The 26,672-nt window shown below is 38.8% G+C and overlaps 1 protein-coding gene across 1 annotated transcript in view; it reads left to right on the top strand.

The window, feature by feature from the left end:
• Positions 1–12,292, top strand: part of URI1 (URI1 prefoldin like chaperone) — an 87,451-nt gene extending 75,159 nt beyond the window's left edge. The window contains exons 7-11 of the mRNA XM_062177088.1: positions 364–532; positions 1,970–2,312; positions 5,561–5,703; positions 6,811–7,060; positions 10,619–12,292. Of these exons, the coding sequence (XP_062033072.1) occupies positions 364–532; positions 1,970–2,312; positions 5,561–5,703; positions 6,811–7,060; positions 10,619–10,801 (1,088 nt within the window). The 3' untranslated portion in view covers positions 10,802–12,292. The remainder of the gene's footprint in view (positions 1–363; positions 533–1,969; positions 2,313–5,560; positions 5,704–6,810; positions 7,061–10,618) is intronic.
• The last annotated feature ends 14,380 nt before the right edge of the window (positions 12,293–26,672 follow it).

The raw sequence follows: 26,672 nt of genomic DNA, 5'->3' as shown, positions 1-26,672 counted from the left end.
CAGCTTACATATATTTGCCACTGTAGGGCCGCTATTTACAGTTTTTATTATGCACGCACATTTCCTTGGGCTGCTGTTGAAATACAGATTTCAAGTACTGATTTACAGTACTGATTGGACAGTACTGGGGAGGCCCTGCGACTCTGCACTTTGAAATTCCCCATGGTATAGAACAGCTCGCCTGTGGAGCACATGTTGAGTATCAGTGCTGTCAAAGGCATGCGCCATTGGAGTTCTGTTTGAACTGAAAATCATGCCCCCTCTTCTCAGCATCTTCCTTGGCCCTAAAGAAAGTCTCCTTAGGTCTGAGTGTGTGCCTTTTTAATATTGACTATTAACAGCTTGACGTCTTTTTTTGAATAGGGAAGCATCGAATTGCTCATAAGCCCCATTCCAAACCAAAAACTTCAGGTATTTTTGAAGCGGATTTTGCAAATGATGTAAAATCCAAGGACTTGCTGGCTGATAAGGAACTGTGGGCTCGACTTGAAGAACTAGAGAGACAAGAAGAATTGCTGGGTGAACTTGATAGGTACCTAATGACAAATTATCTTTCTAAAAGAATTTGTTTCTGTACATATTTCCTCATTAATCTTTTTCCTCATTAATAAAATAATATGTGCTCATTGAAGGAAATACAAAAAAGCATAATATATTAAATTATCAATAATCCTTTCACCTCAAGATAAATATTAATTCCCTGGAGTGTTTTTTTTTTTTTTTTGAGGATTACATGTGCACATTCCCATGCCTGTACATGTGCTTATATACTTAAAATGAATGTACATTTTTTTCATTCTGAGATTTCAGCCATATTTTATATAAGGAAGTAATTATGCCAGATAGTTGACTTTTAATAATTATTAATGCAAAATGCATTAAATTTTAATTGAAATACTTTTCTACTACACTCAGGATAATGCTCAGTCTTTGAATGACTTATTAAAAAGAAAACTTGCTTTGAATTTAAGTTTGATATTGTGAAATGTTTATCCTTGCTTTCCTTTAGCAAGCTTTTCTGTTTACTGAACAGGCAATATATAATTTGGTCAGGTAGTTAAAAGTATGAGAAACTTTACCAAACCTTTATTTGAAATACATATTAGTACTCACTATAATTGTCAGAGTGCTAAATGAAGGCTGCTACTGCAGAAGTTCCTATATTATTTTGCTTAAATGATGTACCATATGCAGTAATTAGTTTCTGTGAAAAATAGGACATGAACCACAGAAGGTTTTTTTCTGCCATTTTACCTATGAATTCTTGTTGTTGTTTTTTTTTTTAATTAAGACATGCTATTTTATTTATTTAATTTTTTAAACCTAGTTTTGGATCTTGTGATTTTCTTGATTGTGATTCCCTGTTTTTGCATGATATAATTTCAGTTCTGTCGCACTTTTGGTTTTGTTATTTTTATAAGGTCTTTAAATCGTTTATAGAGTGAAGCATGATACATGTGCATCCATGTGTATAAATGCAACTATTTTCATGTGCATATGTACAAATCAATTATTTTTAAAAATTCTAACAGTACATGCTTATAAAATATGCTGAATATAGAAATAGATAAGAATGTTTTACTGTATAGAAATTAATTTTTATAGAAATGTACAGAAATATATGTTCTCTGAATTAATTTTATATGGAAATATATATTATCTGAATTTCTTACAAAGTTATTGTACTATTGATATTGTATATTATATCTGTCCAGTAGCCTTCTTGCAGAGATAAAAAAATTTCTTCTTCTATATTCTTAGATTTGAAAAACTACAATATGCAGAAGTGACATGGGAACTGATGTTTTTATTAATTTACTTTAGAACACCTTTTTTAACCTAAAATTCTAGTTTAAAGCATATCTTATTTAAGATTTTAGCTTCTGCTCATTAAATGTCTTGAAAATTAGAATATGTATAATTCTTGTACATTTGCCTGATCTTGTTAATTTTCTCTTTTTCAAACTAGTAAGCCTGATCCTGTGATTGCAGACGGAGAAGATACAACGTCTTCTGAAGAGGAAAAAGAAGACCCAAAGACAGATATGAATGTGATGTGTCGAGTAACAGACTCTCTTGATCCCAGCAGTTGCCATACAGATAGTACAAATGCACAACTGTTTAATGGTCAAGTGAATAGTCAGTTGAACTGTTCACTGAATGGTTCAGTTTCTTACCAGAACAATGAAGATGATGATGAGGAAGAGGAAAATGGAGATGATGGTGACAATGAAAATGACCATGATACTTTAGGAGTTGGAGATAATTCCATACCAACAATATATTTTTCTCATACTGTGGAACCTAAGAGGGTCTGTATACTTTTAAATTTACTAATTTTGCATATAATTTGAACATTAAACGTCTCTGATGGTTTTGAAAGAACAGTATTAATAGTGATTAATATTGCTGATTGTATCTAATGTGAAAATCTCTTTTGGCCTGTTCTGACCAATGTATCTTAAAAGAAAATGGGGGAGGGCTGGCGCCCTGGCTCACTAGGCTAGTCCTCCACCTACGGCACTGGCACCACGGGTTCTAGTCCTGGTCAGGGCACCGGATTCTGTCCCGGGTGCTCCTCTTCCAGGCCAGCTCTCTGCTGTGGCCCGGGAAGGCAGTGGAGGATGGCCCAAGTCCTTGGGCCCTGCACCCCATGGGAGACCAGGAGGAAGCACCTGGCTCCTGGCTTCGGCTGCGCCGGCCAGCTGTAGCAGCCACTTGAGGGGTGAACCAACAGAAAAAGGAAGACCTTTCTCTCTGTGTCTCTCTCTCTAATTCTGCCTGTCAAAAAAAAAAAAAAAAAAAAAAGAAGAAGAAGAAGAAAAGAAAAAGGGGGAAAAATGTAGTTTGCTGGTATTGGTCCATTGTTCTCTGAAGCCACAAATTAGAGTTGTTGGGATCTGGAATGAAATCATCATTGAGTGGCAATTATGGTAACTCCACCTGTCCTTCATCCAGAGAATTTTCTTAAGAATCTTGGAGTTAATTATACTGTGGTATTTTGGTGTGATTAGGCTGTGGTAGTGACTGCTTTAGTTAAATTTTTAATTATACCAGGTTGTTGTTTTCTGTGTGGGCATAAAATGAACAGGAACATCATGAGCAAAAAGGAAAAATTTAGGAAGAAGTAAAATTAGTTTCTTTTCTGACAAATATAAACATCTGTGAGTAATCATGACTTTAGCATTATGGCTGTTTAGGGTCGGATGACTAGAGATCTTGTGATACAGGGTTTGCAAGCTTTCCTTTAGTATAAAAATCGTTTGTTTCTTTCGTATTTATTGTAGCATCCCAGTATTTAAAATAGATCTAAGTGGGTCAGCTGTGGTTAAAGGAAAGACAGGCTACTGAAAGTTTACCTACCTCCATCCCCTCACTAGCTACTTATACTGCCATATACTAAGGAGCTGTAGAGATCCTTCCTTCAAATTCGTCTTTCTGTAGAGCTGGTTTGTAACAGAACAGGGACCCCTTTATTTCAGTCCGGGTTCCTTTTGTGCACAGAGTATTGACAGCCTGCATCAGAGTTAAGGGTCTTTGATTATCTGGCTACCTGTCTTAAGTGTTTGTGATTAATATTTAATGAAACATGTTTAAAACATATTTGTTAATTCTTCAGTTCCTTAAGTTATCTTTGTTTAATTTGAAATGAAATAATAATATGCTTTAAAATACTTGATTCATCAAAATAAAGGGATCCTTGGAATTTTTTGGAAAAGTTGACTGAAAAAAGATTTGTTTTTCTTTTTACAAGCTTTGATTTTTTTTCTTATTTTCCTTTAGATAAAACAGGAAGAATAAATAATATTTGCAGGAATGTTACAGGGAGGGGCAGTCACTGACATGGAAAGTGTGGCTTAACGCTGGGTAGGGATAGAAGAATGACCTGTTAACTCTGAACAGAGCTGAATTTTAAACTTCACTCTTCCGATTTCTAATAGAAGAAGTTTTAAGAAATTCTGAGTAGTCAAGCTTTTATGATTTAATTTATTTTAAATTATATATGCTTTAAAGTATATATATTATATATAAATATAAGCATTTATTATATTTATATTATATATATAATTTATTTCCCCCCCAAAGAAACCTTTTATTTAAGGAATACAAACTTCATGCATTTCATAAGTACAACTTTAGGAATATAGTGATTCTTCCCACCATACTTGCACTCTCACCCACTCTCGCACTCCTCCTCTTCCTCCCTCTCCCATTCCTAGTCTCATTCTCCACTAAGATCCATTTTTGATTAACTTTATACACTGAAGACCAACTCTATACTAAGTAAGGAGTTCAACAATTTGTATGAAAAAAAATTGTTCCTCAACAGTTGAGACAAGGGTTGTTCAAAGTCATTGCATCTTGAAGTTAATTTCACTACTTTTGTTTTTTAGAAGCTTAATTAACTTTAAAGAAGCACCCAGGAATGATACGTCTGTTTTGCAAACATTTAGACATAATTATAATACAACTCTTTGTGGACAGAGGTCCTGCATGGGAAGTTAGTGCACAGTAACTCTTGTTGTTAATTTAACAATTAACACCATATGTATGATGTCATTGATCACTTGAGGCTCTTGACATGAGCTGCCTAGGCTGTGGAAGCCTTTTGAATCTACACACTGTCAGAATTTAGACAAGGCAAAAGTACCTCCTTCTTTGTTGACCACTTCTTTTCACTGGGTCTCACTTACCAAGGTCCTTCATGTAGAACATTTTTTGCTACAGTGTCTTGGCTTTCCGAGCCAAAAATGCTGTCATGGGCCTTTCCATCAGGCCAGAATGCCTTAAGGGCTGATTCTGAGGTCAGAGTGCCTTATAAAGTGTCATTCTATGAGTCTGCTGTGTGGATTATTATATAGACTTTAAATATACCATAGTTATACTATGCATGTTACAGTCTTAAATGATTTAAACCAAAAACTTTTATCAAAGTAATTGAGTGATGTGAAGTTTATACTTAATCTAGCATTTAGTTTAAATGTATTTTGCTTTCTATACAATAATAAAAACATTGAAGACTAGACTTGATCATTTAAGAAGATATAATTGAATATCATAGGGACATGATAAGGTAAGGACATTTTAACCTTACCTGACAATGTACATCATTTCAGTGTCAGAAAATTTCAGCTACATCTCTTATGGTTTTTTTTTTTTTAATATTTATTTTATTTATTTGAAAGAGTTAACAGAGAGAGGTAGAGACAGAGAGGTCTTCCATCCGCTAGGTCACTCCCCAAATGGCTGCAATAGCCAGAGATGTGCCAGTCCGTAACCAGGAGCCAGGAGCTTTTTCCGGGTCTCCCAAGTGGGTGCATGGGCCCAAGGACTTGGATCATCTTCTATTGCTATCCCAGGCCACAGCAGAAAGCTGGATCGGAAGAGGATCAGCTGGACTTCAAACCGGCACCCATATTGGTTGCCAGTGCTTCAGGCCAGGGCGTTAACCCACTGTGCCACAGTCCCGGCCCCTTCTTACTATTTTTAAAAGAGTTTGTTTTAGTTTTGGGCTTGATTTCTCAAAAAGGCAATTAATTTTTTGCTATCAAATTTTTAGGTCCGAATAAATACTGGAAAAAATACCACTTTAAAATTTAGTGAAAAGAAAGAAGAAGCCAAACGTAAGCGAAAGAACAGCTCTGGCAGTGGTCATTCCACCCAAGAACTGCCCACCATCAGGACTCCTGCTGACATTTACAGGTGAGTGAGATTCACAGAGTATAGGGCAGTCTGCAAATGCCTTGCGTTTTTGAAAATGAATGTTTTACAGGAAAAGGTTCTAACATACAGGGGAGATATTCTGAAGTTTTTAGCCTAGTGTTTGAGAAGCCAAGCCACCAAAGCTTCGGATTCCAGAGCAGTTGGAATGGGGCATGGTTTTGTCCTCTTTTCCCACTTTGCCATGCCTTTTGAAGCATTCCCAGTTGGTTGAGTCACACAGTCTTGTATCTTCAGAAATGAAAGTTTGTGCTTCTTGTGGGCTAAGATGGTACTTCCCTATCACAGCTCTGATGTGCTTGGTATGTGGTTTACTTTTTCAGAGTAGAAATTAATTATACTGGTTCAGTTTTTTGTTGGGCTGTTTGTTGAGAAAACTATCACTTGAATTTTTTTTTTTAAGATTTATTTATTTATTTGAAAGTCAGTGTTACACAGAGAGAGGAGAGACAGAGAGAGAGAGAGAGAGAGAGAGAGAGAGAGGTCTTACGTCAGATGGTTCACTCCCCAATTGGCTGCAATGGCTGGAGCTGTGCCAATCTGGAGCCAGGAGCCAGGAGCTTCTTCCGGGTCTCCCATGTGGGTGCATGGGCCCAAGGACTTGGGCATCTTCTGCTGCTTTCCCAGGCCACAGCAGAGAGCTGGATTGGAAGTGGAGCAGCCGGGCTTCAAAGCGGTGCCCATATGGCATGCCGGTGCTTCAGGCCAGGGCATTAACCCGCTGCGCAATAGTGCCGGCCTCTATCATTTGAAAATTATCTAATGTTTCTAAGACCCATGCTTATAAAATAGTGAAAATTGCTAAATGTCTTAAAAGTGGGTCTAATGCTATATAGAATTTTGGCAAATTGAGACATTATCATCTACAACATGCTTACATGTAATATACTGTATTTTATTAGGCCAAAAATCTTTTAAAATAAGATAAAATACACCTCTTCAGGCTGCAACATTACTGTGAATGTGAAAATTTTAGATAGAAAGTTTTAATAATTTTAGATTAATTTCTAGAAAGGTGTAAAGAAATCCTTATAACGTTACACTGTTTTATGAACTACCTAAAATGGATGTGTTTTTTGTATATTATAGAGTCTTTGTTGATATTGTGAATGGAGAATATGTCCCTCGTAAGTCAATCCTGAAGTCTCGGAGCCGAGAGAACAGTGTGTGTAGTGATACCAGCGAAAGCAGTGCTGCTGAATTTGATGACAGGCGAGGGGTTTTGAGAAGTCTTAGCTGTGACGAAGCCACTTGGAGTGATGCTAGTGAGAGCATTTTGGAAGAGGAACCACAGGAAAATCATCAAAAGAAACTTTTGCCCTTATCAGGAACACTTGAGGTGTGTATGTTTAACTGTTTATCTCATATAATATTTTGGATCAACTTTCGCTATTTGATATGAAAAGTCATGATCTAATTTTAATCTGTACTTTTAGGATAATAATTTATTAAAAAATTCATGATTACCAGCATATACAATACAGATACTATAATATTAAAATAGTTTGGAAATTTTTTTGATAAAAATATTACCTCTCAAAATTATATTTCTGTGAAAAGGGAATTTTTAAAATATCTTAATTGTCATGTATATGACATTTTTTTGTTCTAATCCCATTTAGTGCTTTAAGTAAATTGTCAGTATACCTTATTATAGTTATTTTCTGATAGTTTAAGTAGTATATTCTGCTCTCTTTTAAAAGCTTTTGCTGAGTTAAAAAATAAAATGGCAGAGACTTACCTAACATCCTTCTGTGTTTTGGCCTATGACAATGAAATGCAACTCTTGGGGGTTTATGGATTCATTTTTTTCTGATAATGAAAAGTACAGATCTCTCCTTAGAAAAATTAGTGCATATTTGTACATTTTTACCCAGCATATTGCACAGTTTTGTGGTGGTTATGAAGATGGTTGAGAGATCCCAAAATCATTCTTGTTCATGAAATAGGACAGTATTGTTTCCTATATTCCCAGGCATGGTATTTTTTTGTGTGTGTTTTCAGTTTTAAAAAAGTATTTAAGAAGACTGGGGAACTTATACATGCATCAAGCAATATAGATGCTGTGTATACAATCAAATACATATAAAAATTAGTGTATTTAGAGGGCAGGCCTCGTGGTTACATTGCTGGTTGCGATGTCACCATCTCATGTTGGAGTGCCTGGGTTCAGTACTTGCCTCCAGCTCCTGACTCCAGTTTCCTGCTCATGCAGATCTGGGAGATGGTGATGATGGCTAAGTCACTGGGTTACTGCTACCCTCAGAGGAGACCTGGATTGAGTTCCTCCCTGCTTCAGCCTTGACCCAGCCCAGCTATCCTGGGCATTTGGGAAGTGAATCAGTAATACGAGTTCTATCTGTGTCTCTTTCTGCCTCTCAAACAAATAAAGATGTATATATATGTATATAAATAAACATAAAAATTTCAAATGGTAGTAAATGCACTAAATGGTAACTGGGCAAAGAGATCATTAGCATGTAGGGACCAGACCTATGATTAGAGTCTTTTCCTCCCGTCTGCCCAATGTTGCTCCTAAAATGATCTGAAAAGTATCTGAACTTATTGAAAAGATTTATTTATTTGAAAGAGTGACAGAGAGGGATCTTTCTATTCACTGGTTTATTCCCCAAATGCCCAAATAGCGAGGGCTGGGCCAGGCCAAAAACCATGAGCCAGGAACCCCATCCATGTCTCTCAAATGGGTGGCAGGGGCCCAACCCCTCATCCACTGCTTTCCCAGGCACATTAACAGGGAGTCGGATGGAAAGTGTAGTGGAGCGTCAAACTGGTGGTCCAATGTGGGATGCAGGTGTCACAAGTGGTGTCTTACTATCCTGTGTCACTATGCTAGCCATGCTTGTTTAATAGTTTTCTATACTGTTAGTAAATAGGCAATAGATACAGATTTTTGCTGATGAGTAATTGAAAATTGGGCTTTTGTAAGGACTTAACAAATAGTATAGGTAGAGTGTGGAACTTATTCTCATTTCAACCTTATTAGCTTTGCATTTTGTATTGGCTGTTACATAGTAGATGCTGTAAATTTTTTATTTTTTTTATTTTTTTTATTTTTGACAGGCAGAGTGGACAGTGTGAGAGAGAGAGAGATAGAGAGAAAGGTCTTCCTTTTGCCGTTGGTTCACCCTCCAATGGCCGCCGCGGTAGCGCGCTGCGGCCAGCGCACCGCGCTGTTCCGATGGCAGGAGCCAGGTGCTTCTCCTGGTCTCCCATGGGGTGCAGAGCCCAAACACTTGGGCTATCCTCCACTGCACTCCCTGGCCACAGCAGAGAGCTGGCCTGGAAGAGGGGCAACCGGGACAGGATCGGTGCCCCGACCGGGACTAGAACCCGGTGTGCCGGCGCCGCAAGGCGGAGGATTAGCCTGTTGAGCCACGGCGCCAGCCGCTGTAAATTTTTTAACATCAAAATAAATAGTTCATGATCTTGGCAACTAGTGTGAATAATATCTTGATTTCTAGTATCTTTTAAATGCCAAAAAATTTTCTCTCTCAAAAATACTCCTAATATAAGGGTCTATGCTCATCATGATAAAATATTTTCTGTTTGTTGTAGAAGAGTAAGCTTTGGGAGGGCTGCACTCCAAAGATACTATGGGAGAGAGATGATATTCTTTGTGTTTCAGTGTTGGTGAGAGGTAGAGGAGGGTGATTTTTTAAACCATTCAAGTGGTACATTGTCTTAAATAATTCAGAACACCTAAAATGTAAAGGGAGCAAAAATAAACATGAAAATTTACATATCAGATTTTAGTTGGTACTTCTGTTCTTAGATATAAAAGAAGAGGTTCCAAATACAAGAAATCTTAAAACAAATTGTAACTCCTTTGTTTTCTAAAAATATCTTTGTATAAGAAGATATAAAAGATATTTCCAGTGATTTGTTTACATTATTTTATTCCATTATTTAATTTATCTTGGACATTCTTGTATAACTGACCACTTGAAATTAAAGTTTTTTTGTGGAACTTCTGATTTCCATCATTGAATTAATTCTAAAAATCCATGGTTATTCAGTTTGATTTTCAGTTTCCACCAGTGTCTTAAATAAAACTGAGACAAGATACAATAAAATATTCAAATAATTGCATATATCTCACATACCAAAGAAGTGTCAGTACTGGTGAGACTAAGCCACTGGCAGCATGGCCGCCACAGGGTAGCTCATTAATCATCTTTTATATAGATACGCGAGTTTTACACCCACGCTTTTTATTATGATGCGTTATTGTTCACAACATGAGCTGGACATGAATGTATGAAAGTTTGAAGACCTTCTCTTTATCCACATTTGGTTTTTCCACAGATAAAATACATATTTTACATTTTGTTGTCTTGCATATGTACTATGAAAATTACTTTTGTAATTAAGAAAATTTTTTTTTAATTATTTGACAGATAGTTTAGATAGTGAGAGAGAGATACAGAGAGAAAAGTCTTCCTTCTGTTAGTTCACCCCCCAAATGGCCACCACAGCCAGCACCGTGCCGATCCGAAGCCAGGAGCCAGGTGCTTCCTCCTGGTCTTCCATGCGGGCGCAGGCGCCCAAGCACTTGGGCCATCCTTCATTGCCTTCCCGGGCCACAGCTGAGAGCTGGACTGGAAGAGGAGCAACCGGGACCAGAACCTGGCGCCCATATGGGATGCCGGAGCTGCAGGTGGAGGATTAACCAAGTGAGCCATGGCGCCGGTCCCAATTAAGAAATAGTTTAATGGTTTCTGGAAAATTAGTATTTTGATGTTATGCTGTTATCTATCTAAAAATATTGTGACTTTGCTTTTTAATGAAGAGAAATATCTGATTGGTGAATGGTGGATAAAGATTTTGTGGGTGTCTATTTACTTTTTGTTACCATAATGTGAATTTTGTCTTCTAGGCTTTTTCTGGAACTGTAATAGAGAAAGAATTTTTTTCATCCTCCTTAACACCACACCAAGCCATTGCTCATCCTGTCCTGCCCACCATTCCAGAACGAAAAGAAGTTCTGTCACATGTACCAGAAGAAACTGTGAAGAGGGTTTCAAGGTTCAAAGCTGCCAGATTGCAACAGAAAAACTAGGCCTTGCCTAGGATAATGGGAGTCTACATCCTAAACCCTTGTGCATTTTAGAGTATATATAGCAAAATATGTCAAATATTTGAAATAAGGCATTCTGAATTAAGTTGGCAGCAAGTTCTCTGATCCTTATCAGTGGTATTAAAAATATCAAAGTAAATGTTTGAGTCCTGTAATATTCAGCTTGTTTTTGCTAATTCTCTGAATACTGTCAACACTCTTGTCTAAGATTGCCTTATGATGCAGTGGCAGCATTTTGAATTATTTTTCAAAGAATATTGTTCATATGCATTGTTTTTGTGTTTCCAACTAAATACAGGCAGTTTTGTACCAGCTGCAATGTTGTGCATACCATATGGACCATTTTAAAGAAAGTTTTAAAATTTCAAATAGATTCAACAACTTCTATTACTTGCTTTCATATTTTAAGAGCACTTTAAACAAATCTATTTCTCTTGTAAGTTGTGAGCTAGGTGGCTGTTTTAAAATCTTTTCTTTGAGTGTCATACTGTAATCTTTAAGGCAGAAAGCCACATGTGCCCTATGGGGAAGTCTCTGATTGGAAGAATGTTATTTTGTTAAAAATGTTTTTCAAGTAAAAGTTTTATGAAACCCGGTCTCTAAATCTTGTGAACTTTGTGATTTAGAACTTAGTATAGAAATGTGTCGATTAACATATATGCTCTGTGTACCACATCATAGGTCCTTGGATTCTTGCCATTCCATAGGCAGTTCTTTACCAGAGAGTGCATTGTTCATTGGGATTATCTTTTGAGAAGGAAAGGTTGTCCAGATGCTTAAAAAAAAGATTTAAAATAAAAATTCATGTTTTAGCTTTCCCAACAAGTTACATTCTTTAAGGCTACTTCCTAATAGTAAATAACTGAAATAACATATTTGCTTTTAGCAAAACCCCTTAAAATAAAGAGAAATTTATGCTAACATTGAAAATTACACTGCAAGTGTTAATCATTAGCTTGATGCATGCTGAAATGTAGCCTTTTTAAAAAGCATTCTGCGTTAGTCCTAAAATAAGCCATCAGTGCCAGTCCACCCTCTATTCATGGCTAAATATTTAAAGGTTATTTATAGCTTCTTTAATGAATTCTTGCTTAAACAAAGTGAAATTATGTCCTAGAAAAGTAGAAGCTATTTGTAACTAGAACAGCACAACTGTAAAAGTTTTATGAATATGTATTTTAATGATAAAGGGGTAAACTTGAGTCCCCACTAGTTAATGGAAAAATCAGAACAGAGGACTGATTCTGAAAGATAACCTAAAAGTATGGATTAGTTCTTTCATAGATTTTGATCTACTGTGTATGTAGTTAAAAACTGTTTTTCTTTCACTTCATTCTACACTGCCTCAACCAACCCAAACCACACCAAAAGTAAAATCACACACAGAGGAGCCTCGGCTGCTGTTCAGGTGAGCCTTTCTGTGCTAGGTGTCTTACCCAAAAACAGACTTTATTATAGGACTCTTGTGTTTTTTACCCATGTATGATTTCAAGAGTGCTGTTATTAAATAATTTTTCATGTTTGTGAACTTCACTTTGAGCCTGCTGTTTATGTAACCTTTGTTACTTCCTTCAGACTGATCTTTCCTTCTAGAACAAGATGGTAGTAAAAGCAAAGAAAGAGTGTTTAATAACACATTTTTATATGTTCTACTTAAGACCAACTGGAATAGTGTTGCCCCATTTCATAGTTTCAGTCTTAAAATTATAGTTTTAAATTATAATCTGAAATTATAGTTTTTCAAAAAATATTCAAGTTCATTGGGGCAAAAATAAATCTTTAAACATTTATTTATTTGAGAAGCAGTTATAGAGTGAGGGAGAGAGAGAGAATGGCCCTCCATCTACTGGTTCACTCCCCAAATGGCTGCAACAGCTGGAGCCAAGCCGATCCAAAGCCAGGAGGCAGGAATTTCCTCCAGGTCTCCTGCATGGGTACAGGAGTCTAAGCACCTGGGCCATCTTCCATTGCTTTCCCAGGCCATCAGCAGGGAGCTGGATGGGAAATAGAGCATCTGGCACCTGAACTGGCACCCATATTGGATGCTGGTGTTGTAGGCAGAGGCCCAGCCCACTATGCTACAGCATCGTCCCCTGAAGAAGTGTTCTGTTTTATGCCATTTCAGGACAACAGACCAGGAGACTCTTTTTATGACATTTTTACTTTGAACTAATTTCAGTCCTAGAGAAAAATTATGCAGAATGCTAAGGCATTTCAAACCTTATGCCCCCTTACCACCATCCCCTAATGTTGTAACAGAATCATAAAACAGTTGTCAAAACTAGAAGATTGGGGCAAAGAGCCCCGCCCCCCAGAGCGGCTTCCCCAGGTCCGCTGGGGCCCTCCGCCCGCCCCCGCCCATCATATGACTCAGTCTCGCCAACTGGTGCGCGGAAGGCCGGCGCAGGGTGGTGGCCCAGGGGCTAGGAAGCCACAGGGTTGGGGGGCGGGCCCCAAAGGGGGCAGAGCAGGGCCCGGGAGCCCAGCAGCCTGGCAACGCCAGTGGCGCCCGGAACCGAGAAAGGGGGAAAAAAAAAAAAAAAAAAAACTAGAAGATTTACAGTGGCACAATCCTGTTAACTAAACTTTAGATCTTTAATTTTACCAACTTCTCAGTAATGTTCTTTTTCTGTCCTAGGACTCTGTCTAGGGCTCATCTTGCATTTACTCCCATCTCTGACAATTTTCTCCTGTCTTTCACGACTGGGAGTCTTGAGTGCTGGTGGGTATTTTGTAGGCTATTGCTCAGTTTGGATTTATTTGACATAGTCATGTGATTAATTAGAGTGACATTTTGCCTTTTTGACAGGAATATCACAGAAATGCATCCTATCAAGAGTTTTAGATCAGTGTACATGTGTTGTTTCAGGAAGTCTACATTTCACCATGCTATGATCCCTTGCTGAACGGATTATCTGCCCAGTATTTCTCCTGTAAAGTTACTGCCGTTCCCTTTGTACTTAATAAACGTCTTGGGGAGGAGCTACTTTTGAGACTTCAGATCTTTCTCTCCTCAGATAAGCCTACTGATGTTTGCCTTCATTGTTGGGTCTTGTCTGCAACAGTCGTGATAGTATCTGCCTACATTTTTTTTCCCCTTGGAATTATTTTGTAACGTAAAATTAGGCCTCCAGCCCCCTCTAGTTTATTAATTTACTTAGTTCTGTTATTGTGTACAGTACAAATTTGTTTTAAAATGTTTAGTTCCCTTGTTGAGAACCTGGTTCTTCTTATGCTTACATACCTGCATTTCATTGGTGATTGTCTTTAACAGTGATCTGAGGACACTACAGAGTCTTAAAGGGACTCGAATCATTAAGAAGTGTTAAGTACTGTATAGTTACTGCATAAATGTTGCTAAAAGTTGATGCTTTCTTGAAATCTGTCCTGCATTTCCAATGCAAGTACTTCAAAATTTGTAAAATACAAACTTGCAGATTTTTTGTCTCCTCAGGAAACAGCTTTTCTAGGGAAACACCAACCTTTATGTTCTTTTAGGTGAGTGGCATACAGCCTCTCAATTGAGTAAATGCCTGGCATGTGAGTTCCTCAAGTACAAAAAATATTATAGTTTCTGTCTTTACTTCATTGGTCAATATAGCAAGTTCTTACCTTTTAAAAATACTTTCCCACTTAAATTTCATTTTAAAAGAACATCATTTTGGGGCTGGTACTATCGTGTGGTAGGTTAAGCCTCCACCTGTAGCACTGGCATCTCATATGGGTGCTGGTTCATGTCCCAGCTGCTCCACTTCCAATTCAACTCTCTGCTATGGCCTGGGAAAGCAGTAGAAGATGGCCCGATTCCTTGGGCCCCTGCACCCACATGGGAGACCCAGAAGAGGCTCCTGGCTTCTGGCTTCGGATGGACCCAGCTCTTGACAGTCTGGGGAGTGAACCAGCGGATGGAAGACCTCTCTCTGTGTCTCTCCCTCTCTGTGACTCTGCCTCTCAAATAAATAAGTAAATATTTTTTAAAAACACCATCATTTAGAATCAAATGGTTTTGCAGTTCCCTTAACCCCTGAATCATGAAGAATTCAGTGTTTTGAGCACTTAGAATATGTCAGGTATTTCAGTGTACTTCACGTGGATTATCTTATTTAATGCTCACAGTACCTAGTGACGTAGGTATTAATTTTATCTCTCTTCCTCCCCTTGCTTTAGAGGTGGAGAAACTGCCGAGCTGTCTTTGTGGTGTAGTAGGTAAAGCCACCACCTGCGACACCAGCATCCTATGTGGGTGCCTGTTTGTGTCCTGGCTGCTCCACTTCTGATCTAGCTCCCTGCTAATGTGCCTTGGAAAGCAGCAGATGACCAAAGGGCTTGGGCCCATGCTACCCACATGAGAGACCTGGAAGAAGCTCATCGATTCTGCCTGGCCCAGCCCTGACCATTCTGGCCATCTGGGGAGTGAACCACTACATGGAAGAGCTCTGTCTCTACTTCTCCCTCTCCCTGTAATTCTCTCAGATAAATAAATAAATCTTAAAAAAAGATGCAAAAACTGCAATGAACCAACCCTTTAAACTGCACAGTTCTTCAGGGGCTAACTCCAGGCATCTTTAACACATTTTTCTGACCCTAATAAGAAAGTGTGATGAATGTAAGTTCTCTACAATCTTACTTGTTCATAATGAGGTCACCTTTTTAAAAATCTGAATTTGAAACCTGCTTTGTTTCTAAACTTCCTAAGAGAACTTTTTAAAATTTTTTGGTGGAGTGGGGGTGGGGTTTCAGTGGTGTCGTCTGGCCATATGTGTAGAAGAAAGGAGTGCACAGATGGAGAATGGTAACAGTAAGGAGAGAACTAACCAGTGTAACAGTACAGCATGGAAAAACTCATTTAGGTATTGTGTGCATGTAAGTTTAGAATCATTAAGTGGCCTTGGAGTGACCTTCTCTGTAAGGATAATGGTTTTTTTCTTGATGTATTTTGCATGACAAAATAACTGGTTAAATATTTTCCTAGTATAACAAGTTCTTTTTTCTGTGTGTGTGATTTTTTTTTTGTTTGTTTGTTTAAGATTTATTTGAAAGGCAGAGTAAGAGAGGGAGAACAGGATCTCTCCAGTGGTTCATTCCCCCAAATGGCCACAACAGCCAGTTCTGGGCCAGACTGAAGCTAAGAACTTGAACCAGCGTCTGGGTCTCCCACGTGGGTGGCAAAGGCACAAGCGCTTGGGTCTTCCTCTCCTGCCTTCCCAGGTGCATTAGCAGGGAGCTGGAACAGAACTGGAACAGCCAGGATTTGAACCATTGCTTCGATATGGGATGCTTGTATCACAAGCAGCAGCCTGTTGGGTTTTTTTATGTATGCACGAATACATACCTAATGTGATAGGTTACTGTCAGCAGTTTCTAAGCCACTCTGACCGTGTCCTATAACTGATTATGATTACTCTTGGTTGAGGCGTTCTATTTACGCTCTGTTTATGCAGATTAGGTGCTTCCCTCCCCGCCTTGTTTCCCTACTGACTGAGAAGTTAGATGCTTGCACCATAGGCACTTAGCTTTAAAAATGCACGCAGGCATAGCTGCTGGCTTTCTGGACAGTATTTTGATCACTGTCTTCTTACAGTATACGTTGTTTCCACTTTTTTCAAGCAGCTTTATCAAGGTATGATTTACGTTCTGTAACATCCATTTTAAAATATGCATCTTTGGCGTGTTGAATAGATCCTGCTGTGCCTCTTCTACCGCAGTGTTGTTGCAGAACGTTATTATCACGGCAGAAAGGTCCCTTGAGCACCTTTACAGTCAGTTCCCATTCTTATTCCTAGCCCCAAGCCACCAGCAGTCCATCGAGATTTCCATTTTTGGAAAATAGAACTATACAGTATGTAGAGTTTTGCATTTGTGCTTAATCAACAAAAGATTTTTGAGGTTCATGCATTTTGTAGCATGCATTAGTACTTTTGTTCCTTTTTATTGCTAAATAGTATTCCATTGTGTGCATATACCATATTTTGTTAATTCAAAAACATGGACCCCATGTTGTTGAGGCTTTTGAGAATAATGTTGCCTTGAACATTTATAGTCCTTGTATATGCTTTTATTTGTTTTGGGTAAATACCTGGGAGTGAAATTGCTAGGCTGGATGGAAATTCAGGTTTTAACTTGTTATGAAATTATACAGTTGTACAACTCTATGTTCCTACTAACAGTTCTCCATGTCCTTGGCAGCCTTGTTACTGTCTTTTTTTTTACAGTAGCCATTCTAGTGGCTATGATATTCCACTATTGATTTACATTTCTTTAGTGACTGATGATGTTGGAGATCTTTTCATGTGCTTTTCCCTGTATGTTTATTTTTGAAGTATCTATTCAACTCTTTGGCCAATTTTTAATTGTCTTATTAGTTTTTAGAGTTCTTTATATTCCAGATACAAGTACTTTGTCAGATATATACTTTGTAGATATTTTCTCCAAGTGTTTAGCTTTTGTTTGACTTTTTTTAAAAAAAGATTTATTTATTTGAAAGAGCAGAGAGAGAGAGAGAGAGATCGATCGATCTTCCATCTGCTGGTTCACTCCCTAGATGGCTGCAATGGCCAGAGCTGCAGACAGTGGTTTTACCAGCTACACCACAACACCAGCCCCTGTTTTTTATTTTATAGATGTCATTTGGAGCACAAGTCTTCAGTCTTGACGAAGTCCAGTTGATAGATTTTTTCCCTTTATGGATTGTACTTGTGGTATCTTACATGAGAATTCTTTATCACACGTTTTTCAAGAAGTTGTAAAGATTTAGCACTTGAAGGTAGGGCTCTGATTCACTTTGAGTTAATCTTTGTATATGGTTTGAGGCAAGGGTCTAAACTCAACTTTTTGCATAGACAATCTGGTGCTTGATTGTGCCAGAACTCTTTGTAGAAGACATTTTTGTAATGAATGTTGTGACATCTTTTTTGAAAGTTGTTGATTATAAGGCTGTTTGTGTATTACCAGTTGTTTCACCTAACGTTATGTCAGTTCCAAATAATCTCGATTACCAAGCTTTACTTGAACTTTGAGATATGGAACTGTTTAGTCCTCCAACTTGGCTCTTTTCAAAAATAGATTTGAGTAGTTTCAATCCTTTGTAGGAGGACACTTAAAAATGGTAATGGAAAAATGGAATTAAAAGATAATATATATTTCCCGTGAACTTTTTGAAGACCCTTCATAATTTCCATGTAGATTTTAGGATTAGCCTTATCCACTTGGAAAAATGCTTGTTGGGAGCTGGGTGGGGTACGTGTGGTTGCTGCTTGGGACACCAACTTCCCATGTAAGAATACCTAGCAGAGTACTGGCCGCTCTGCTTCTGATTTGTCTTCTTGCTGCGGTACACTCTGGGAGGCAGCAGGTGTTTTCTGAAGTACTTGGGTCCCTGCCACCCATGTGGGAGACCTGGATTCAATTCCAGGCTTCTGGCTTCAGCCTGGCCCAGCTCTGGCTATTGGGGGCGTTTGCGAAGTGAACTGGCAGATGGAAGATCTCTCTGTCCATTTTGTGGCACTGTCTCTGCCTTTCAAATAAAATGAGAACAAAAAAATGCCTGTTGGAATTTGTATAGAGATTGTGTTGAATCAATATATATTTGGGAAAAGTTACCATACTAATATTCAGTCCTTTAATCCATAAACAAAGGATATTTCTTTAGATCTTGATTAATTTTTCTTAGTGTGTTTTGTAGTTTTCAGTGAACAACTTGTACTTCTTTTGTTAAATTTATTCCTAAATTTTTAATTCTTTTTGGTAGTTAATGGAATTGTTTCCTTAATGTCATTTTTGAATTGTTCATTACTCATCTTTAGAAATATAGTTGGTTTTTGTATATTGACTTTGTATTCTGCAATCTTCCTGAACTCATTTATTAATTCTTGCCAGAGGTTGTGTGTGTGTGTGTATGTGTATTAGGATTGGCTGTGTTGTCTGTGAATAGACTTGTACATCTTTCTTTCCAATCTGACTCATGTCTCTCTTCTCACCTGGTTGTGCTGGCTAGAACCTTGAGTAAAGATTGAACAACAGTGGTAAGAACAGACATCCTTGTCTTTTCTCTTGACTCCAGGGAGAAGGTATTCAGGCTTCATCATAAAGTATGCTGTTGACTAAAGGCTTTTCATTGCTGCTTTTTATTGGGTTGAGGAAATTCTCTCTCTGTCTCTCTCTTTTTTTTTTTTTTTTCAATTTATTTGACAGAAAGAGAGAAACAGAGAGAAAGGTCACCCCCCAAATGGCCGCTACAGCCGGCGCTGTGCTGATCCGAAGCCAGGAGCCAGGTGCTTCCTCCTGGTCTCCCATGTGGGTGCACGGGCCCAGGCACCTGGATCAATCTCCACTGCACTCCCGGGCCACAGCAGAGAGCTGGACTGGAAGAGGAGCAACCGGGACTAGAACCTGGCACCCATATGGGATGCTGGCACTGCAGGCAGAAGATTAACCAAGTGAGCCATGGCGCCTGCCCCGAAATTCTTTTATCCCTGGTTTTTTTCTTTCATGAATGGGGTTGGATTTTATCAAATGCTTTTTGTGCATCTTTTATTAATATAGTATATTACATTAATTGATTTTTCTTTGGTTAAACCAACCCTGCATTCCTGGGATAAATCTCATTTTATGATATGCTAATCCTTTTTACATGGTACTGAATTTGTTTTGCATATTTACGTATTTAAAGATTTATTTATGTATTTGAAAGGCTGAGTGACAGAAAGAGACAGAGATTCTCCGTCTACTGGTACATTCCCCAGGTGGCCACAACATCCGGGTTTGGGCAGGCTGAATCAAGGTGCTAGGAACTCCATTTGGGTCTCCCACACGGGTGTCAGGGGCCCAAGTAACCTGGGCCATCTTCCACTGTCTTCCCAGGTGCATTACCAGGAAGGAGGATTGGAAGTAGAGTGGTAGGGACTTGAACTGGCCCTCCAGTATGGGATGCAAGTATCTCAAATGATGGCTTAACCCCCTGTGCCACAACAAGCCCCAATTTGCTCATATATTGTTGAAGTTATTTGGGTAAATATTCATGACTGATACTGATGTCTTATTCTTGGAATGTCTTTGTGTGTCTTTTGCATAAAGATAAGGTTAGTTAACTCACAGAGTGAGATGGGAGCTGCCCCCCGCCCTGGATGAGTTTGTGAAGGACTGATACTATTTTGTCTTTAAATGTTTGCAAGAATTTTCTAGTGAAACTGAATGTGCCTGTTTTTCTTTTTACAAAGATTTTATTTATTTATATAAAAAGATTTATTTAAAGATTTTATTTTTATTTGAAGATTTTATGGGAATATTTTTAATTGCTACTCAGTTCCTTGCTATCAGTCTATCTAGGTTTTTTATTTCTTCTTGAGCTTATTTTGTTAACTTGGTTCTTTCAAGGCGTTTTTCCATTTCATATAAGTTGTCTCCTTTGTCATCTTAAAGTTCTTCATGATATTCCCATATATTCCATTTAATTTCTGTAGGATTGGTAGTAATTATATTTCTGGTTCTGCTAATTTGTATCTTTTTATTTTTATTTATTTATTTTTTATTTTTTTGACAGGCAGAGTGGATGGTGAGAGAGAGACAGAGAGAAAGGTCTTCCTTTTGCCGTTAGTTCACCCTCCAATGGCCACTGTGGCTGACGCATCTCACTGATCCGAAGCCAGGAGCCAGGTGCTTCTCCTGGTCTCCCATGCGGGTGCAGGGCCCAAGGACTTGGGCCATCCTCTACTGCCTTCCTGGGCCATAGCAGAGAGCTGGCCTGGAAGAGGGGCAACCGAGAAAGAATCCGGCGCCCCAACCGGGACTAGAACCCAGTGTGCCAGCGCCGCAAGGTGGAGGATTAGCCTGTTAAGCCACAGCGCCGGCCAATTTGTATCTTTTTAAAAATCAGTTTAGCCAAAGGTCTGTTGATGATCTTTTGATACTAGCTTTTTGGCATGCTTGATTTTTCTTTATTCTTTTCTGTTTCATTGATTTTTTTTAAAGGATTTTATTTATTTATTTGAGAGGCAGAGTTAATAGAGAGTGAGAGAAAGGTCTTCCATCCACTGGTTCATTCCCCAAATGGCCGCAATGGCCAGAGCTGCTGGGCCAATCCGAAGCCGGGGGCCAGGAGCTTCTTCCCAGCCTCTCACATGGGTAACAAGGGCTAAATACTTGGGCCATCTTCCACTGCTTTCCCAGGCCGTAAACAGAGCTGGATAGGAAGAGGAGCAGCTGAGACACGAATCAGTGCCTATATGGGATGCTGGCTTGGTGCTGCAGGTGCAGGCTTGGCCCACTGTGCACAGCACCAGCCCCTACATTGGTTTAAGATCACCTGGAGGATTTTCTTTCATCCCTGTCCTGCTCTGGGCTTAGGTTGATCTTCCTTTTATAGTGTGTTAAGGGATTCTTTCTTGAGATCACTCTCGTAAGTGGGCATTTGGAAGCATACATTATTCCCCAATCACTGCCTCAGCTGTATCCAGTGAAATTTGTTGTGTTTCCATTTTCCTTTAGTTAAAAATATTTCCTAGTTTCCCTTGAGATCTCTTCTGTGAACCATGGTTATTAAAGATGCATTTTTAAATTTCTATTAGTGATTTTCCCAAGTTTCTTTCTGTTGTTGATTGCTACTTTAATTCTGTTGTGTTTAGAGGACAAATCTGGTATGTTATTTATGGGGTGCCCTGTACATGTCCTGTCTTCTGTATTCTTGACACTTTTGTCAACTTTTTCTGTCCATTGTTGCGGGTGGTGGTACTAAGGCCTTGGTACCTTAGCTGAGGGTGCGTATCTTTGATTCTTAGTAATTTTTAATGTATTTTTGGGGGCTCTGCTAGGTGTTTGTTATATCTTCTTGGTTAATATTCTTACTATAAAAATTTCTCTTTTTCTCTAGTTATAGTTTTTTTAAAGATTTATTTAGTTATTTGAAAGGCAGAGTAACAGAGAGAGAAGGAGAGGCAGAAAGAGAGAGGTTTTCCGTCTGCTGGTTCACTTCTCAGTTGGCCACAACGGCTGGAGCTACGCCGATCAGGAACCAGGAGCTTCTTCTGGGTCTACCACATGGGTGCAGGGGCCCAAGGACTTGGGCCATCTTTCACTGCTTTCCCAGGCCACAGCAGGGAACTGGATCGGAAGTGCAACAGCCGGGACTCAAACCAGCACCCATATGAGATGCCGGCACTGCAGGTTGCGGCTTTACCTGCTATGCCACAGTGCTGGCATTTTTTAAAAAACAAAATAAAATATTTTTAAAAAATAGTTTAAATTTGATAGAAAACTTCCATCAGCTGGTTCACTCCCCAAGGGCCCACAATGGCCAGGGAGGGCCAAAGTCGAGAGCCAGGAGCTCAATGCACCTCTCCTACTTGGGCGGCAGGAGCCTCATACTTGAGCCATTGCTACCTCTCAGGGCCTGCATTAGAAGGAAGCAGGAATCAGATGCTGGGGCTGGGGATCAAACCCAGCTATTAACTGCTGGGCCAAATGCCTGACCCAGACCATTGTAACTTTGACTGAGTCCAGCTGATCAGTTGTTTCATGGATCGTGCCTGTGGTGTCATTTGAGAAAAGTCATCGCTAAGTCTTCTAGATTTTCTCAGTTATCTTCTAGAGCTTTTATCTTTACATTTTACATGTATTCCTGTGATTCATTTTGAGTTACTTTTTGTGAAGGATGTAAGATCTGTGTCTGGATGGTTTTTTGGTATGTGGATGTCGAATTCCAGCATCATTTGTTGGAAAGACTCTTTGCTCCATCATATTGCCTGTCTTTATTGGTAAAAATCAGTTGACTGTTTTATGTGGCTGTACATATGAGCTCTGTATTTTGTTTCATTGACCTATTTTCTGCTTCTTTCATTGATTCCATTCTGTCTTGCTTATTGTAGCCTTGTAGTTAAGTTGGGAAGTGTCAGGCCTCCAACTTTGTGCTCTTTCAATATGGTGTTGTATCTTCTGGGTCTTTGCCTCTCCATGTAACTTTTAGAATCAATTTGTAAATATCTACCAGTTAACCTGCTGGGATAGTAATTGTTAGTATGTGGAACTTATAGGTCAAATTGGGAAGAGCCGGCATCTTGAGCATATTGAACCTTCCCATCCATGAACACAGAATACTGCTCCATTTGTTTGCTTCTTTTATTTCTTTAATCAGAGTTTTGTGGTTTTCCTCATGTAGGTCACATATATGTTTAGATCTAGGTATTTCATTTGGGGGGGGCACTAAAATAAATAGTGTATTTGTTTAAATTTCAAATTCTGCTTGTTCACTGTGAGTATACAGGGAAACAGTTGACCATTGCATATTAACTTTGTATCCTGCAGCCTCGCTAGAAATGCTGAGTAGCTCAGTAGAATTTTTACTCATCCTTTCGGATTTTCTATAAAGTTTATCATGTTATCTGCAAGCAAGTGGTTTGATTTTTTTCTCTCCAAATATGTATACTTGTTCTTTTTTGGTCTTTTACATTACAAGAGCTTCCAGTACAGTGCTGAAAAGAAGTAGTGAGAGGAGACATCCTTGCTCTGTCCCAGATCTTAGTGGGAAAACTGAGTTTCTCATCATTAAATAGTTATAGAATTTTTGCTGATATTTTACAATCAAATTGAGGAAAGTCCTTCAATTCCTAATTTACTGAGGTTTTTTTTTTAGTGTTTATTTCATCTTTTTTGAAAAAGATTTATTTATTTGAAAATCAGAGTTACAGAGAGAGGTAGATACAGACAGAGAGGTCTTCCATCCACTGGTTTGCTCCTCAGTTGGCTGCAATGGCCAGAGCTGCGCCGATCCGAAGCCAGGAGCCAGGAGCTTCTTCTGGGTCTCCCACATGGATGCAGGGCCCAAGGACTTGAGCCATCTTCCACTGCTTTCCCAGGCCATAGCTGAGAGCTGGATCAGAAATGGAGCAACCGGGACTCAAACCAGTGCCCACCTGGGATGCCGGCATTTCAGGCCAGGGCTTTAACCTGCTGCACCACAGTGCTGGCCCCTATTTCATCTTCTTGAAAGGGAGAGAACTGAGAGAAGGAGAGAAAGAAATCTCCCATCCACTCTGCAAATGCTGAAGCCATGGGCCCAGGACTTCCAGCTGGGTTTCCTGCACAGGTGGTAGGGGCCCAAGCACTTGGATCATAGTTTCGGCCTCCCAGGATACTTTATCAGGAAGCTGGATCCAAAGCAGAGCGGCCAGGACTTGAATGAGCACTCAGTATGGGATGTGGGTGTCCCAAGTGGTGGCTTAGCCTATTGTACCACAGTGCCTGTCCAGAGGTATTTTTTTTAAAATCATGAATTGGTGTTGGATTTCATTAAATTTTTTAATCTATTAATATAATTGTGTTTTTCTTCATTAGATTATTGATATAATGACTTATGTTAATTCTCAGATTTTCAACCAGTATGTATACCTGAGATAAATTCACTTGGTTGTGGTGTATAGTTCTTTCCCAACTATACTGGGGGTTCAGTTCATTAGTACTTTGTTAAAGATTCTTGCATCTGTGTCTTTGAGAGGTGTTTATCTGATTTTTAATAATGTCTTTGCCTGATTTTGGTATTGAGGTAATGTTGAAATTCTGGAATGAGCTAGGGGTGTCCCTCCTGCTTCTATTGTCTGAAAGAGATGGGAGAGAATTCCTTTATTTCTTCCTTAAATGTTTGGTAGGTTCACTAGGGTGCTCATCTGGGCCTGATATTTTCTTATTTTGCAAGGTTGTTAAGTATTGACTTAGTTTCTTTAATAGATACAGTCATATTCAGGTTGCTTCTTTCTTCCTATATGAGTTTTGGGCAGATTATATCTTTCAAGGAATTGGCCTATTTCATCTAGGTTATCAAATCTGGGCATATAGGTGTTCATAGTATTCCTTGGTTATTTTAATTTGTAGCTCTGTAGTGATGTTCTCTCTTTTTTTAAAAAAAAAAAAAAGATTTATTTATTCATTTGAAAGATTTACACAGAGGAGAGGCAGAGAGAGAGGTCATCCATCTGCTGGTTCACTCCCCAGTTGGCCACAATGGCCTGAGCTGTGCTGATCTGAAGCCAGGAGCCAGGAGCTTCCTCCGGGTCTCCCGCACCAGTACAGGGGTCCAAGGACGTGGGCCATCTTCTATTGCTTTCCCAGGACATAGCAGAGAACTGGATTGGAAGTGGAGCAGCCGGACCTCAAACTGGCGCCCATTTGGGATGCCGGTGCTTCAGGCCAGGACATTAACTCTCTGTGCCACGGTGCTGGCCCCTCTCTTTAATTTCTGGTATGAGCAACTGTGTTTTTTTTTTTCTTAGTTTTGGCTAGCAAGGCACTTGTTCATTTTATTTATCAAAGAACAAGATTTTGATTTGATTTGATTTTTATTTTGATTTCCTCTAATGATTTTCAATTTTGAATTTCATTGATTTCTGCTTTAATTTTTTTCATTTAAAATTATTTTAAAGATTTGCATAGCAATGGTACATATTTATGGAATCAGTGTGATGTTTAATACATATATACAGTGTGTCACTATCAGAGTATAATTGGCATATCCAGTGCTATAGACATTACGTTTATTTTAATGTATTGGGAACATTCAAAATTCTACCAGATATTTTGAAATCTTCAATTAATTGTTGTAAACCATAGTTATCTTTCTGTGCCATAGAATGTTAGAAGTTATTTCTCCTCTCCAACTGCACCCCAGTATCCATTAACCATCCTCTCTCCATCTCTCCCTCCTTGAAACTTTTCTAAGGCTCTGCTAATCACTATTCTCTTCTCCATTTCATTCAGATCAGTTTTTTAGCTTACACATTTAAGTGAGAGCAGGAGATACCTGTTTTTGTGTAGCTGACTTATTTCACCTAACATAATGTCCTCCAGTTTCAGCTATGTTGCTGCAAGTAAAAAGGTTTCATTCTTTTTTTATGGTTAAATAATATCCCATTATATGTATCCCACACTGTATTATCAGTGTGTCCATCAGTGGACACTAAGGATGGCTCCGTAACTTGGCTATTGTGAACAGTGCTGCAGTAAACACAAGGTTGCCAATGTCTCTTCCACACCTCCCTTGGATATACATACCCCGTAGTGTGGTGGTTGGATCACATGATGGTTCCATTTCTGATTTTTTTTTTTTGGAAGAAACTCCATACTGTTTTCATAATGACTATAGTACTTTATATTCCTGTTAGTAGTGTGTGGGAATTCCCCCTTCTCCACTTCCTCACCGGCATGTGTTATGTTTTGTCTAAGAGCCATTTGAATGGGAGGTGAGATGAGATCTCATTGAGGTTTTGATCTGTGTATTCCTGCTGATGGATGATGTTGAGTATTTCTTCATATACTTAGGCTATCTACTCTCTTTTGAGAAAGGTCTACTTGAGTCCTTGGCCCTTTTTCGAATTTGATCTTTTTTTCTCTTCGAATTGTTTGAGTTCTTTATATGTTCTGGAAATCAACCCCTTGCCAGATGAGCAGTTGTAAAACATCTCCTCCTGTTTGCTAGGGTTTCTCTTCACTCTATGGATTGTTTCCCTTGCTGTACAAAAGTGGTTTTTTTACTTTGATATAATCTCATCTGTCAGTTTTTGCTTTTATTGTCTGTGTTGGGTCATATCCAATAAACTGCCCAGATTATTATCCTGAAGATTATCTGGTATTTTTTTTCTGGTAGTTTCATAGTTTCAGTCTTAAATTAAACCTTTGATCTATTTTGAGATTTTTCTCGTAAATGTGAGAGGTGGTGGTTTAGTTCCTTTCTTCAGCAACAACTTACTTAAGACTTTCATTTCTCCGCTCTGTGCTCCTGTTGCCTTTGCTGAGAAATAGTTGGCTGTAAATATTAGAGATTTATGACTGAGCTCTCTGGTGCTCCATTGATCTGTGTGTCTGCTTTTATGCC

The sequence above is a fragment of the Lepus europaeus genome, chromosome 19 (genome assembly GCF_033115175.1).
Source record: "Lepus europaeus isolate LE1 chromosome 19, mLepTim1.pri, whole genome shotgun sequence".
In the NCBI taxonomy this organism is placed as follows: Eukaryota; Metazoa; Chordata; class Mammalia; order Lagomorpha; family Leporidae; genus Lepus; species Lepus europaeus.
This window is presented reverse-complemented; position numbering and strand designations above follow the sequence as displayed.